General features: G+C 35.9%; 1 protein-coding gene across 1 annotated transcript in view; it reads right to left on the bottom strand.

Moving 5' to 3' along the window:
* The window catches only part of UNC13C (unc-13 homolog C), a 130,020-nt gene extending 117,287 nt beyond the window's left edge, over positions 1-12,733 (bottom strand). The window contains exon 1 of the mRNA XM_041469233.1: positions 9,632-12,733. Within this exon, the coding sequence (XP_041325167.1) occupies positions 9,632-12,605 (2,974 nt within the window). The 5' untranslated portion in view covers positions 12,606-12,733. The remainder of the gene's footprint in view (positions 1-9,631) is intronic.
* Between the last annotated feature and the right edge of the window lie 458 nt (positions 12,734-13,191).

Below are 13,191 nucleotides of genomic sequence, written 5' to 3'. Positions count from 1 at the left end.
ATTATTTGCTGTGAAAACAAATGGATAATTGATTATTGCAAATATTTCTGCATCACAAAGCTAACAATGCCCCAAAGTGTTTGACTTGAATAACTATATCATGCTCTGAGTTGTAGGCTGAAGTCCAATCAGATTTCTTTCAAAGAAATCCAAGCAAACAGCCCCTTGGTTGGAGAACAAATGTGAGAGTAGTTCCTCTGGACTCTAACAAAAACAAAAACCATGTTCCTTGGTTCTTCTTGAATTGAACACGAGGATTGCACAGAGACATGCAATCTGGTTTATCCTGACAGCACAGACAGAAGTGACAGCAGGGCTGGGATGTTTGGTGGCAGCCTGGGACAGAGGGGTGAGCTGCTGTCCACCTTCGGCCACAGAGAACACGAGGGCAATAGCAAAGAGCTGAGTGCCATAAGAGCGGATCAGAAGGTCAAAGCAGTTGGTGACAAAGACACAAGTGCTCACAGCAAAAATGTTTCAGGGGCATTTACTTCATACTGGTTCTATTTTTGGCCCTGATGACTGAAAGCCCATTAGCTGCTGAGCACATCAGATGTGATCTTGAAGAGCCACATCTGGCTGGTTGCATCAGTAAAACACATAGATCCCACTCAGCCATTCCAGTAATCAAACCAAATGTGATGAATTGGGAAGACAAAGATTTGCTTCAAAAGTGTATCCCTGTTGTAAAATAAAATGCTAATGGTGGCACATGCATGAGTCATATAAATATAGTACTGTTAAAGTGCAAGAATACCATGTACAGCTAGGATCAGAATGTATTGTCTGAACACCAGTCATATATTTCACAGGGTATGATATTCATAGCTGCTCTTGGCATGAAGTTGTTTCTTCTTCTGTGGAGTTGTTTCCACTTCTGAGATAAGGTTTAGGAACTATTTAAAACAATCTCAAACATTTTAAACACTATAAACCCTAAATTAGAAGGCTAAAAAATTTAGATAATCTTAGCTAATTTCAAGACTTACAGCAGTGAAAGAAAAAATGAGTCAATGTATAATCACATACAAAATAAAAAGATGACATCAAGCTAATAACACTTATTGAGATAAGACAAAGATATCAGATTTTCTTCTGTTGATAAGAAACTAGCTTAACAGATACAAGAGAAGAACAATATTTGAAATATGATTAGCATTAAATCCTTAAAAATGGTTATTTACTATTATCTTTTATGTTATAGGTAAACTCAAAATCAAATTACAGCTTGTTTTGGCCCTGCTTGAAATAATAAGTTGAAATAATTATGCCTAAACACCAGAGAGAGACACAGATGTTAAGAACTAGTACACTGGAATTCAAAGGATGACTTTTGCTAATATTAGACTTTTTTTTCTTGATAGGACACGCATAAATCCCTCTGAATTCCTCAATCCCATTTTATAGTTAATAGAAAAATGCATGTCTCCTTGTCCTTTACTTTCATGGTTTTTTAGAAAAAGAAAATTTCACCCAACATGCCTTTAAAAGCTCCTAAGCAAAATTCCCCTACTTTATGTTTACAGTACCCTCCTTGCCTTATGGATTCAGAGGAGCATCAGCTCCATCCTGTTTGTGCTAAATGAAAGAGGAAGAGCTACAGGATAAGATTAAAAAGTGCTTCAGTTTATACTCATCCATTTTATAAATATTCCTCTCTCCTGGTTCATTTTTACATTCAATAATAGTACATCTATCACATCTGTCTGTCCTTATTCTATCTTGGTATATACACAGATGAAGGACAAGAATTCCTTTGGTGATGCTGCAGCTGCACTGGTGATACCCAGAGTTATCCATAGTTTATGGGTCTGTGACAGCATTGACAAATCACTTGCTGCTCCTCCAATAATCTACTCCAGAGGAGCTACTTGAGTGTCAGTCAGCAGATTGCTCTTTGCCACTACTAATTTAGCAAAAACAGATTACAGTACTTTCTGTGGTATTTTTTTTCTGACTCGTATCCTTGTATGTCTCACACAACATATTCTTTATCATAGCACCCAAGACATTTTTAAATGGCTCTGTCATCAACACAACCATAAGTCTTGATTTTCAGATTTACTAAAACTTCTTATCTTGCAAGCCATTTTAGGAATATGCTCAGGTCTTCAAGTAAACAGACCTCATGATTAGCAAAGTTCTGTCAGCATCAACAATAATTTTGCATCAGCAATAACTGGGGAGGTTTCAGGTATTTAATTCTGTTTAGAGTTCCTGAGAGACAACTGTCCGGGGGTTCCACTGATCGTGTGGAAAATGTGCACAAAGGAAAAACCTGGTACCTGTCCCATGGAAGTAGTCAGAATTTCGCTTTGACAGCAAAAGAAAGAATCTCTTACTCTGTTGTAATAGCCTACTTCAGTAATATATGAAAGGAAGACTTGAGCCTATTTATGAAGTCATGTTTTCCAAGCCATTACATTTTTTAAATGTGTGTCTAGATATTTTTTCAGCCTGATGCTTTAACAGGATTCCTTTTATCCAAAAGCTGCATGCAAAAATTATGCAGTGTTGTTTCGACTTCTAAAATACAACAATCTAAAGGAAATGCTTAAATATTTTGGAAATAAAATAAAAAATATTTTTCAATCTTTATGATACAATATTATGTTCATTTTCTCAGCAAAACCAGTATAAAAACCCATTGGAACTAACATTCATGGTCATCTTTCCTCTTAGCTCTAGCAGCTTTAAATTTGTTTAAGCTCAAAAAGAGCAAATGAACTGCATAAATATTTATCAATCTACATTAATTCCAAAGTCAGTTAAAATCGTGTTAAATGGCCTCCTGTTTTCATAAGGAGAAGAGTAGCAGAGACTTTCTTTGTTTACAGAGGAGACTAGAAGTTTTAACAAACCACTTTTCTTAAAAACAGAAGTCATTCTCTAAATGGAAGAGGTTTGGGGTGTCTGCTTTTTTTTTTAATTTTTTGGTGGTGGCGGGCAGTGGGGTAGTTGGAGAGTCGTGTGTTGTGGTTCTTTTTTGGTTTGTTGTTGTTTGGCTGGGATTTTGGTTTTGTTTGGGGTGTTCTCTGGTTGGTTTGTTTTTTATGCTAAAAGAATAGGTGTAGCTCTTCTGGGAAAAGACATCTGGTAACAGTAGAATTTTTTGAATCTGAGACTGTTACACAAATGTTGTTGTGACATACATTTCCCTGATGTAAAGCACACTGATTTAGCAGGAGTTACTATGCTACATTAAACTGTTGCTCTTCAATCTATTTGGTTACTATCCTTTTTACAAAGAGACCCAGTATTATAATCTAAGATTTTCTGATAAAAACAAATGCTGTAACCACAGAATTAAAACACAATAAGCCAGAAGAACACTAATATGTTTCCTAGAAGATATATTAAACAGGTTTTTAAATCATTCTTTCACTCACTTAACTAGTGGGGAAAAAGTACAGACTGAGTGTGTAGGAAGCAACTGATACAGAGCATCCTTTCATGAAGCCCCAACTTTAGAGTAGCTGGTGAATGTAACTACTTGCTTTTTCTTCACAGACAAAAAGATGGATGTATCATCTTCATGACTAACTGATTAAATTTTCTGCCATAATTTTTCAAAAGCGACCTTTCTACAAATGTATTAATCTTAAGCTTGACAGACTGCCATTTTCTGTTTTAATTTTCTGATATCCCTTTTCTCCATGAAAGGACAGTAGAAAAATAGGAAGGGAAGGGTATGAAGACTTTTGTCTGACTCCAGTGAAACCAGTAGCAAGAAAATAATGCATTCACTCTCCTGTGCACCAGACAAGCGTACGAAGCTGAGTCAAATCAATATACCTTGGTTCATCAGCACCATCCTGATTGAATTCATGGAGTGATTAATAATTCTTCAGAACACTATTTTACCTCCTGTAATATTAGTGGAGGATTTTCAGAGTGCACACGTACACATGTGAAAAAGGAATTGTGGCTAAGCAGTTTGGGTGCAGGAATTTTGTATTTATCAATTTCTACCCACATCATCTGAAAATGTATTTTGTGTCCTCCCATCCTGGACAACTATAGATTCTTATTGCACCACCTCCCCATACCCCCCAAAAAGCATTAAAGACATCCATCACTTTGTTTACCTGACGAAAAGACAGACACAAACATGGTATTGAGAAAGAAAACCAAGACAGCTGAAAAAACCGGATTATTAAATTTCTGTGGTTCATCATCATTCCCAATACAGCACCAAAATAGATTCCTTAACTTGCAGTAATCTTGTTTCCTTAGTACCACACATCTACTAAAATGTATAGCAAGAGTAACCATTTCTTCCCCAGCCTGCTTACACAATACATCTGTTCCATTGTGACCATTTTCTGATGTAAACAGAGAAGGAAAGTTACACAGATGAAAACTCTCTGGAATCTTCCTTTTTACATTATTTACATATGAAAAGAACAGCAATAGATCAATCACCTTCTTTGAAAAGTATTCTGTCCTCAAATTCATCTCTTTATAGGTGATACATTAGGTGAATATATGTTCATTTTCCTTAAACATTGCAGATGAACTATATCAGCCACACGGAATACACCATCAGTCCTTATATTAATGAAGTAATTTATCACTCTTATGAAAGAAAAACCCAAACAAACCATAAATAAATGAGATGTGGGAAATCAAACAAAACTGTATCACTAAATACTGTGACTCCAATGTTTTGAGACAGAACAAAAAATCTTGGGGCTTGGTACTGCTCCTACTTTTTATTAACTGTGAGTGTTTCTGTCTGGACTATTCTTTCCCAGTGATGCAAAGACTAATTGTGCTCATTCAGGCACTATTTTCCCCCATCAGACTGTGCCTGAGATTAGAAAGGTGCAAAATGCCATTGGGCTGAGTGCAGACAAAACTTCTCAAAGAGATCACATAAAAAATTGTTTAATTCATTACTTTGAACAAGCTGAGGCTAAACTTCCAGGAAGCTTAGAGTGTGGCCACAACTCAGCTTCAAGACTTTTTGGGGGATCCTGGGGAATCTGGGTTTACATTAACACACACCTCAACTGCATAAAGTACGTCCATACAGTATCAACTGAAAGCTGCATTAGTTCAAGACAGTTTAGACTGAACTTTTATTTATTGATTTTATTTTATAAAATTTATATTTAATTTTTAACAACAAAATACTTGAAGAAATAAGGTTCAATGAGAACAGAATGTGCTTAGATTTCAAAGAATTCCCAAAACATGAATTTTCAAAACATGAAAAACTATAACTTTCATCATAACAAAAGCAAACTGATTAAAAAGGGCAAAAGATGACTTACCAACAACCTCTTTTACACTATCTTATGAACAAGACTGACTGGCATTTGCCGCTAGTACTGGTCAATGAAAGAATAGACATTTCAGTTTGGCACAATACAAGCAAATATACATGTTCTATCTTTATTAATTGCTTCAGTATTTTAAACATTAAATTTCTGCCATCTGTCTAGCACATCCTTCCCTTCCCCAGTCTGCACCAGCAGACTGAAAAGGAACTTCATTTTTACAGAACCGCCCCCGCCCCCCCCAAAACCCAAACACAACTCACCATATTTAAATCAGTCAATGCAGTTACCCCAAACAATTAATACTCATCTCTAAGTTCTTTTCTTCAGTCAAGCACCACAAAGCGAAATACAAATCCTTCCTATAAGACAATAGAAACACTTCCTTCCACTGTGAAAGAGGCAAATCCAATCCCTGTTCCCTGTCCTCTTGAGTTGCCCCTGCATCTGTGTATAGAGTTAGACAAGTCCACCCATCTTGCCATCATAAACAATCTAGAGGTTCCTCTGTGTTTGAAAATTCAGACCAAAGGCATTTTAAAATCAGAATTATTTTTAAAATCTGACATGTCAAATGATAACCAAGACCTTCAACAACTGGAGCAAGAAGCTACTGCTCACAAACTACCACTCATAGAAAGTCTATGTTAACATTGAAAGCAACTGAGAAGAGTGCATGCAACTCTTTTCCAGAGGCATAGTTTCATCAGGACAGAAGATCATACTTATGCTAAGGCAGCTGTAAAAGATAAGATAGGGACAGAATGGAAGAAGCCACTAGGGGAAAAAAAAGCTAGAAAATAACAAGTGAGGACTAGAACAATGAATAAAAGTGTTAGTCATTCTCAATTACAGTGTACAAAGAAACAAACAACTGGGTAGCACTTCTCTGATTTTTTCAAGCCACCAATCCCTCCATTAATATACATGCATTCACGCAATGTCTCTATATCCTTACAGAACTTTAAATATTAGGATTACGCATGCACTGCTCATGTCTCCTCTCATTCATATAACCTAGTCATTCCAGTATGCATCCAAAACCATTTTTTAATAAATAATACATAAGCAATCAGCCCAGAGTGTATTTTTCCTCCAGTGAGTGACAGAGAATAGGACTATCTTATGAGGTTCTTGTACACTAACAAATTATTTATGTACCAAAGATTTATTGACCTTACCTTGTACATTACTAGAATGAAAATCATATCATTCTAAACCATTCTTTTGCATTAAATTGGAGAACTAAAACTACTGTATTATAGTAGTATTCTATCTCGGCTTGGACAGATTGTTGTCTAACAACTCCTGCTTACATGGAGGGAAGAAACAATTCATTGAAGAATAGGTTATGTTTTGGTTATATAATGAAGATTAATTCAAAGAAATTGTTCTCTTTCTAGTACTTTTCCATCTAAAAGTAAGAAATCTGAAGCTGACTGTGAATCAGTTACAGGGGTAAGAGAGTAATAAAACCCAAAAAACATTTATAAAAGTAATGTAAACCCTAGAAGAGCTATTAGTCACTTTTAAAAAAAGCTATTATTGCTCCTGCAAATATTAAAACAAAGATTGAATACCTTAAACAACTATTTGCTTAAATGACAAACTAAGTATTCTCTAGACATGCCTAATTACACACATAAAGAAGGGAAGGCAGGTTGTCAAAAACGAGAAGTTACAAAATATGTTTTGAGAGTTTTGAAGAACTCCTTTAAGAACAGATTTATGAAATGTTTTTTCCTAGACTGTGCCATTCAAGTAATAAACAAAAATTGAAGGTGTTTTGTCTTAGCAGCCAAACTGACATTACAGCCAAACACATCCTTCTTCAAAGGCTGCATACAAAGTATTCAAAAATGCATTTCCATATCACAGAACAGCTGAGGCTGGAAGGGAACTCTGGAGGCCTTGTCTAAGAACCCTGCTCAAATCAGGCCACCCAGAGCAGGTTGCCCAGGACTATGTCCAGATGGATTTTGACTATCTCCAGGGACAGATATCCCACCTGTGGATTTCATTATCTGTGAATAGACTGTCTGTAATATCCATTATCCAGCTCACTGAGAGTAAGCTGAAAGTAAAATAAAGATTTTGCTCCAGCAATACTACCTGTTACTCATCAAAAATAGTTTTCAGGTAATATGTTCCTTGAACAGACTACTCCAGCTAGAAAATGTATTTTGCAAGTTTTAATTTCTGAAAAACTGTTATATGTTCTATGGACAGACATAAAGGTAAGAATATCATATTCATCCATAAGATATAAACACATAAAAGACAATAGGTATTGCTGGTAGGTATTGCTAGGTGTGCTACAGCACCTGAAGATCCATTTGTAACAAACCGCTTGGTGACTGCTGCAGCAAAATTCCTGACTGAAACAAGTATCCTCCTCCTTAATGGCATGCAAGACACAGTGTGAAGAGGAAACAGAGCTGCTGCTCAAGAGTGAATGCACATTGTTCTCAGAGTAAGCTGAGAAGTAGTGTGTTGTAGCAGTTCATTTGTAAATTCCCCTTAACCTCCTGATGTATTCCCTCTCTCCTTTATTTCCCTCCTTTTTTATAATATTCTCTATTATTTTATTTTTGGAAACATAAGTGGAGGTCCTAGTATGACATCTAGTAACCATGCAGATACTTTGCCCCATAGACTACACCCAATATCACATTTTCATAAACTGGTCTTGGTGTCAAATGGCTTCTCTGTAAATATAAGAAATGTTTCAGTTATTCAGAAGAAAAAATGTCATTAGATTAAGAGATTGAAAGAAGCTTTTCACCTGCTGGGTTAAAAGAGGAACATACATTTAATTCCTAGAAAGGATTGCATGGGATCTATCAAAGTTAGTTCTCATTTTCTAACAACTGTCATCTACCAGTATACACAAATGCATGGACTTTAAATAGCAGAACCAATTTGGGTTTCAAAATTTGGGGTCTTCTTTGTGTGCTTTCTTTAATTAAGTCCTGAGACCATTATATTACTATTGTACAGTGACTAGGTAAAATGAATGTTGTTCCCTTCTCCCATGCCTCACAAAATCAGGAAAAAATAATGAAAATCCTAGTTATTGATAGCTGTCCATTCATATACACACCACCTAGTATCTAACAGAGTACTGTAGAAAAACAGCTGCAAAATACAAGTGTACAATTGAGTGTCATTATTTAAATGTAAAATAGACTTTAAAATAAACTCTACTACTATCAAAATTTAAATGCATTTGTAATTGACTTTCAACTTGACTATATATTTATTGCAAAAGTAGTTCATGTAAAAAAGAAATACTGTAGTAGCTTAAGCTCATTACTACTGAATACAGTCTTTGGTTAAAGGCACAGTTTTTCATCTTTTTGTATCAGATGATTATTATTCCAAGGCAGATAAAGGAAAGATTCAGTCAAGGTGACAATTACCATCTGGCTAGCTACAGTCATTTTGATGCTCCCAATTAAATGCACATGCAATATTATAACGAATGCTATTAGAATTACGGTTAATGTTTACATTGAATATCACCATATTTGTATATTACTAGTATATTACTTTGTCTATTACTAGTAACTACTTTGTATATTATTAAAGTTATATATATATATGACTGTCTGCTTTGAAGTCTGATAATAAGAAAGATAAAATTCATTAAAAAATCAGGGTGAAACCCTCCTGTGAATTTAGTTCCTTCCTAAAGGAACTTCTTCCCACATGGTTGCTACCACTTACAATCTTGTCTTTCTTTCACACTGTTCTCACCCCATTTTGGGGACTGACTACTCTGAGAGCTTGTTTGGAGTACAAATAAGGACAAGAATCAAAGTAAGAACAGACATACAATCAGTTCAGACTTTTACTCTTGGAAGTACATAACAAGTTATGGGTTGCATAGGGGAAAAGCACACTGCCCATCAGGATGAATACAGAACCAACCATGACTTGAAAACTGTTGAAGAAAGCAAGAGTGTAGTATCTGAACACTCTGTATTACTCCTACAAATACATTTATAAAACTATGAGGAAACCAAGAACAGCATACTATTTAGTTATTTTTAAGACTTAAACCTTGTGAAGTTTAGTTTTCAAGTTACTGAAATTCAAAGAAATATAGTTACTTACAAGCATGTCTGACTAAACATATTCAGAAAACTGTTTAAAAAAAAGATGTGGGAGATTTAATATTTTGATTTCTATGGAACTATTTCACCCTCTAAACAAAACCAGACACAAGCAGATTTTTTTCTGCTGAATTCAATGGGAGCAAGAAAAGGTACTATACAAAAATCAATGTCCAATTCTAATGAGAACAATGTTTTACTTAAAAGACAGTATTAAAACACTATTACCTCCAGCAAGGATCTTCTCCTCCAAATCATTCATTTGTTTCTTGTATGCTTTTAAAGCAGCTTCTTTAAATGATGGTCGTATTCTTTTTTTCTTTGGAATTTCAATAACTTCAGTAATCATCTCTGGGACATTCTGATTTTCATCCTCCCTTATTTCTACTTCAGGAGCCATGTCACTTTCAACTTCCAATATCTCTTCACTGATCACACTGTCAAACTGTGTGTCATATTGTTCTTCTGGTAGCATTGCATATGGAGTTTCATACAAAGACTGGTCCAGTTCATACTCTGGGACCTGCTCACTAGTTTCACTACTATTAGTTCTATTTTCTAGTTTAGCAAGGACTTGTTCCATTACTTCTACATAGTCTGTTTCATTCTCACCAGCTGGTTCAATTAATTCTTCCTCATACTCTGCTTTGTAGCAATAAGGCTCAGCATAAACATCAGAATCAAGTGTCGTACTTGATTCATTTGCAGTAGACTGAGATAATGTTCTAAACCTTCCCATAAAAGATGATCCACTGTCTTCATACCCACTTAAACTTTGTGTACTTTTATTCCAGACTACTTCTAAAGCTGACTTAGCACGCTGAAGCGTAGATCCAAATTTAGGAAAGCTGAAAGTCTTATCAGAAAGGTCTATGCTTAATCGGCTGTGCCATGATTTAGGGGCAGTTTCCTCTGAGTCGTCACTTGGTAGTTCACTTTGACTTCGGTACATCATAGGCAATTTGTTTTGATTCTGATAAGAGGAGACAGAATTTGTTTCCTGATAATCATCATATTGACCAGTCCACTGACTTTGTGTTTCGCTGTCAAGGCCTGGACAAGATGGAGAAGTACCATCTAGAGTGAAATCATAGCTTTCAGTATCATACTGGAGGTCAGAACTTTGGCCCTTTCCAAAATCTGTCTGTTGGTCTGAAGGGCTGCTCATATCATACCCAAAAACTTCCTGCGTGGATGAGTCTAGGCCCAAATCTGCCCCTTGTTCCAACTGATTCCAGTTTTTCCATGGGGAAAGATCATCCTGTAAAGAAAGCTGACTATCATCATAATGGTTTATGTCTCCAGACACATGGATTATTCCATTGCTTACTCCACTATCAACAATTTCTATGTTCCCTGATTCATTTTGCCCTGGATACTGCTGCATATCTTGGGCAAAAGTCTGTTCTTGGGAACTGCCATACCAGTTTAGAGAATCATCTTGCCTTCGCTGCCAAAGTTCTCGATCAGAGGAAGACAACAATGAACTGCCATTTGTTCTGCTAAAATACTGGTTTTCTGAAAAATCCTCAGAGTAAGACTGACACAATTTTGAGAAATCTGATTCTGAACGGCTAAGCTTTGGTGTTGCAAAGTCATTCTGTAAATGCCATAAAGGAGTCACATCTGAATAATAGGCCTTTGATTCTTTTTCCATAGTGTCAAATTCTGGTGACTGATTGTCATAACTTCTTCTGTGTGAAAAGGTGCCATTGTCAGCAGTTCTGTCAAGGTCTTTAGTGTCTGGGGACTCAGTAGTCCCCTTTGTAGTGCTTGTTTTTATCTGATGTGCTGATTTAGATATTTTTGCATAACTGTTCTTATTTATATCTGATTCCAAGTCTTTATCACTGTCAGGTGACTCCCAGTCATGCATTTTAGATTTTGTCTCCACAGTTAAAAGCTTCATATCCATGCTTTCATATGTCTGAGAGGAAGGAAGTCCTCTTTCTTTTTTATCTTTTATTTCATGGGAAAATATATCTGTAGAAATTCCAATGCCAGTTCCCTTAAGTTTATAAGACTTTTTTAAAATCAAATCTCTCTGTTGTGATGACTCAAAGTAAACAAGAATGGGTCTTGGCTTTGCATTTGGACAATCTCTTTGCTGCCCAAGCCTTTGGGCAAATTCAATTTTAATAGTGCTTTGTGCCTCTGAGAATCCCATTTTTTCCATTAATATTTTGTAAACTATGCTTTCAGCTTTTTCAAGTCGCTCTTCAGGCACATTTAGAAACCTAAGACTTGCTTTGTTTCCTGGGTGGCCTATCTGCTTAATATAGTCATGTATGTCCCGAGTTTCTCTTCTGGACTGTACAAATCCAGTTCGCAATTGTTCAATTTCATTTTGCACAACTTCTACACTACTAGAAATTTCATCAATTGATTGTTTCAGAGCATTAACATGCCCTCTTAATTCAGAGAGTTCTGTTTCAATTTGACTTATTCCCTGAAGCTCTTTAAAGATCATTTCCATAACATCATGGGTTTGGCTAATACAACCAGTCGAACTAAAGCCAGGTTCAAGAGTATTTGATTTCTGGTGACGGCCAGCTCTGTCCAGAGATTTACTTCTTAACCCCCATGTTCTCCTCCATGAACTTAGCTCCGAGTCTGATGAGACACATTCTTGGCTCTTCTTCCATTTCCTTAGTTTTCGTAAGGCTCCCAGCTTTAGTGTGTGTAAAGTGCGCTCTCCATCCGAACTTCCATCAGAGGCTGCGAGGCTGCTCAAGCTTTTCCTGTTGCGTCGCACAGGCATTGTGTGGGATAAGTATTCGTTTTTCTTGCTATTAGTTTTTACTTCACTTAACGACTCAGAACATGAGCTATCGTTTGAAGACAGGTCTTGAACTATATCTTCATTATTAGTGTTTGCTACAAAAATATGCCTTTGCAGTCCATTGGCAATAGCAACTCTGTAACTGAATGTTGGAGAAAGTGAAAATTCTCTATTGCTTTCCTCTTCTTCTGTTGATAAGTTGCGAGCAGATGGGCACTTGGCAATCTTTTTAACAGTGCTTTTAAAAGTATTGGAAAATTTTGGATTTTTTGTTTGTCCAATCTGACTTATGTCTTGTTCCTTTTTGCTCTGACAACTCTCTTTCCTTTTTGTACTATTTCCCGATTTCTTTGTAAACATTCCTTTGCAAATCTTATATATATAAGATGAGATCAGGCTCTTGAAGAGAGCAGAAACCATGGAGTGCAATTTATTTTAAGCTGTTTCCATAAAACACAATTTTTGATCCAGAGAAGTATTTGTATCTCCAAAAGGATCATTGGCAAATGTTTCAATGGAGACTATAGCCATAAAAACTACTGATGCTGTGGAATAATGTGACAGAAAAATTTTAAAAAAAATCACACATCTGCTTGTTCGAAACAAAATCCTGAAGAGGTTTTGTATGTCTTGCAAAATCTCACTGTGTTGCACATGGCTTCTTGAAGTGTCTAAAAGGGAGGGAATGACATGACAATGGCTGTCAAGCAAACTTATCATTCAATAATACTGATGATGTTTTAACTAGGTTACAATGAAAACACAGATGATTCCCCATAATTGTCTGAATAGCTTTTTTCCATGAATAATTGAAGCTGAAAACAGTTTTAGGCAATATTGTTAACAACAATTAATAAGTTATACTTATTTCCAGAGTTCTTCACCCAGTTTAATTCTCTGTCTTTAACAGAGATATTCAGTTTAAAATGCTCTCTGCTTTCTTTCAAAGTACTGACATTTCAATTTAGATCCATGTGATACAGCAGTGATCAAAAAAATGGACAGG

Source organism: Pyrgilauda ruficollis, unplaced genomic scaffold (assembly GCF_017590135.1).
Source record: "Pyrgilauda ruficollis isolate IOZ18807 unplaced genomic scaffold, ASM1759013v1 scaffold23, whole genome shotgun sequence".
Taxonomy (NCBI): domain Eukaryota; kingdom Metazoa; phylum Chordata; class Aves; order Passeriformes; family Passeridae; genus Pyrgilauda; species Pyrgilauda ruficollis.
The sequence above is the reverse complement of the archived record's forward strand: the minus strand, read 5'-3'. Positions and strand labels throughout refer to the sequence as shown.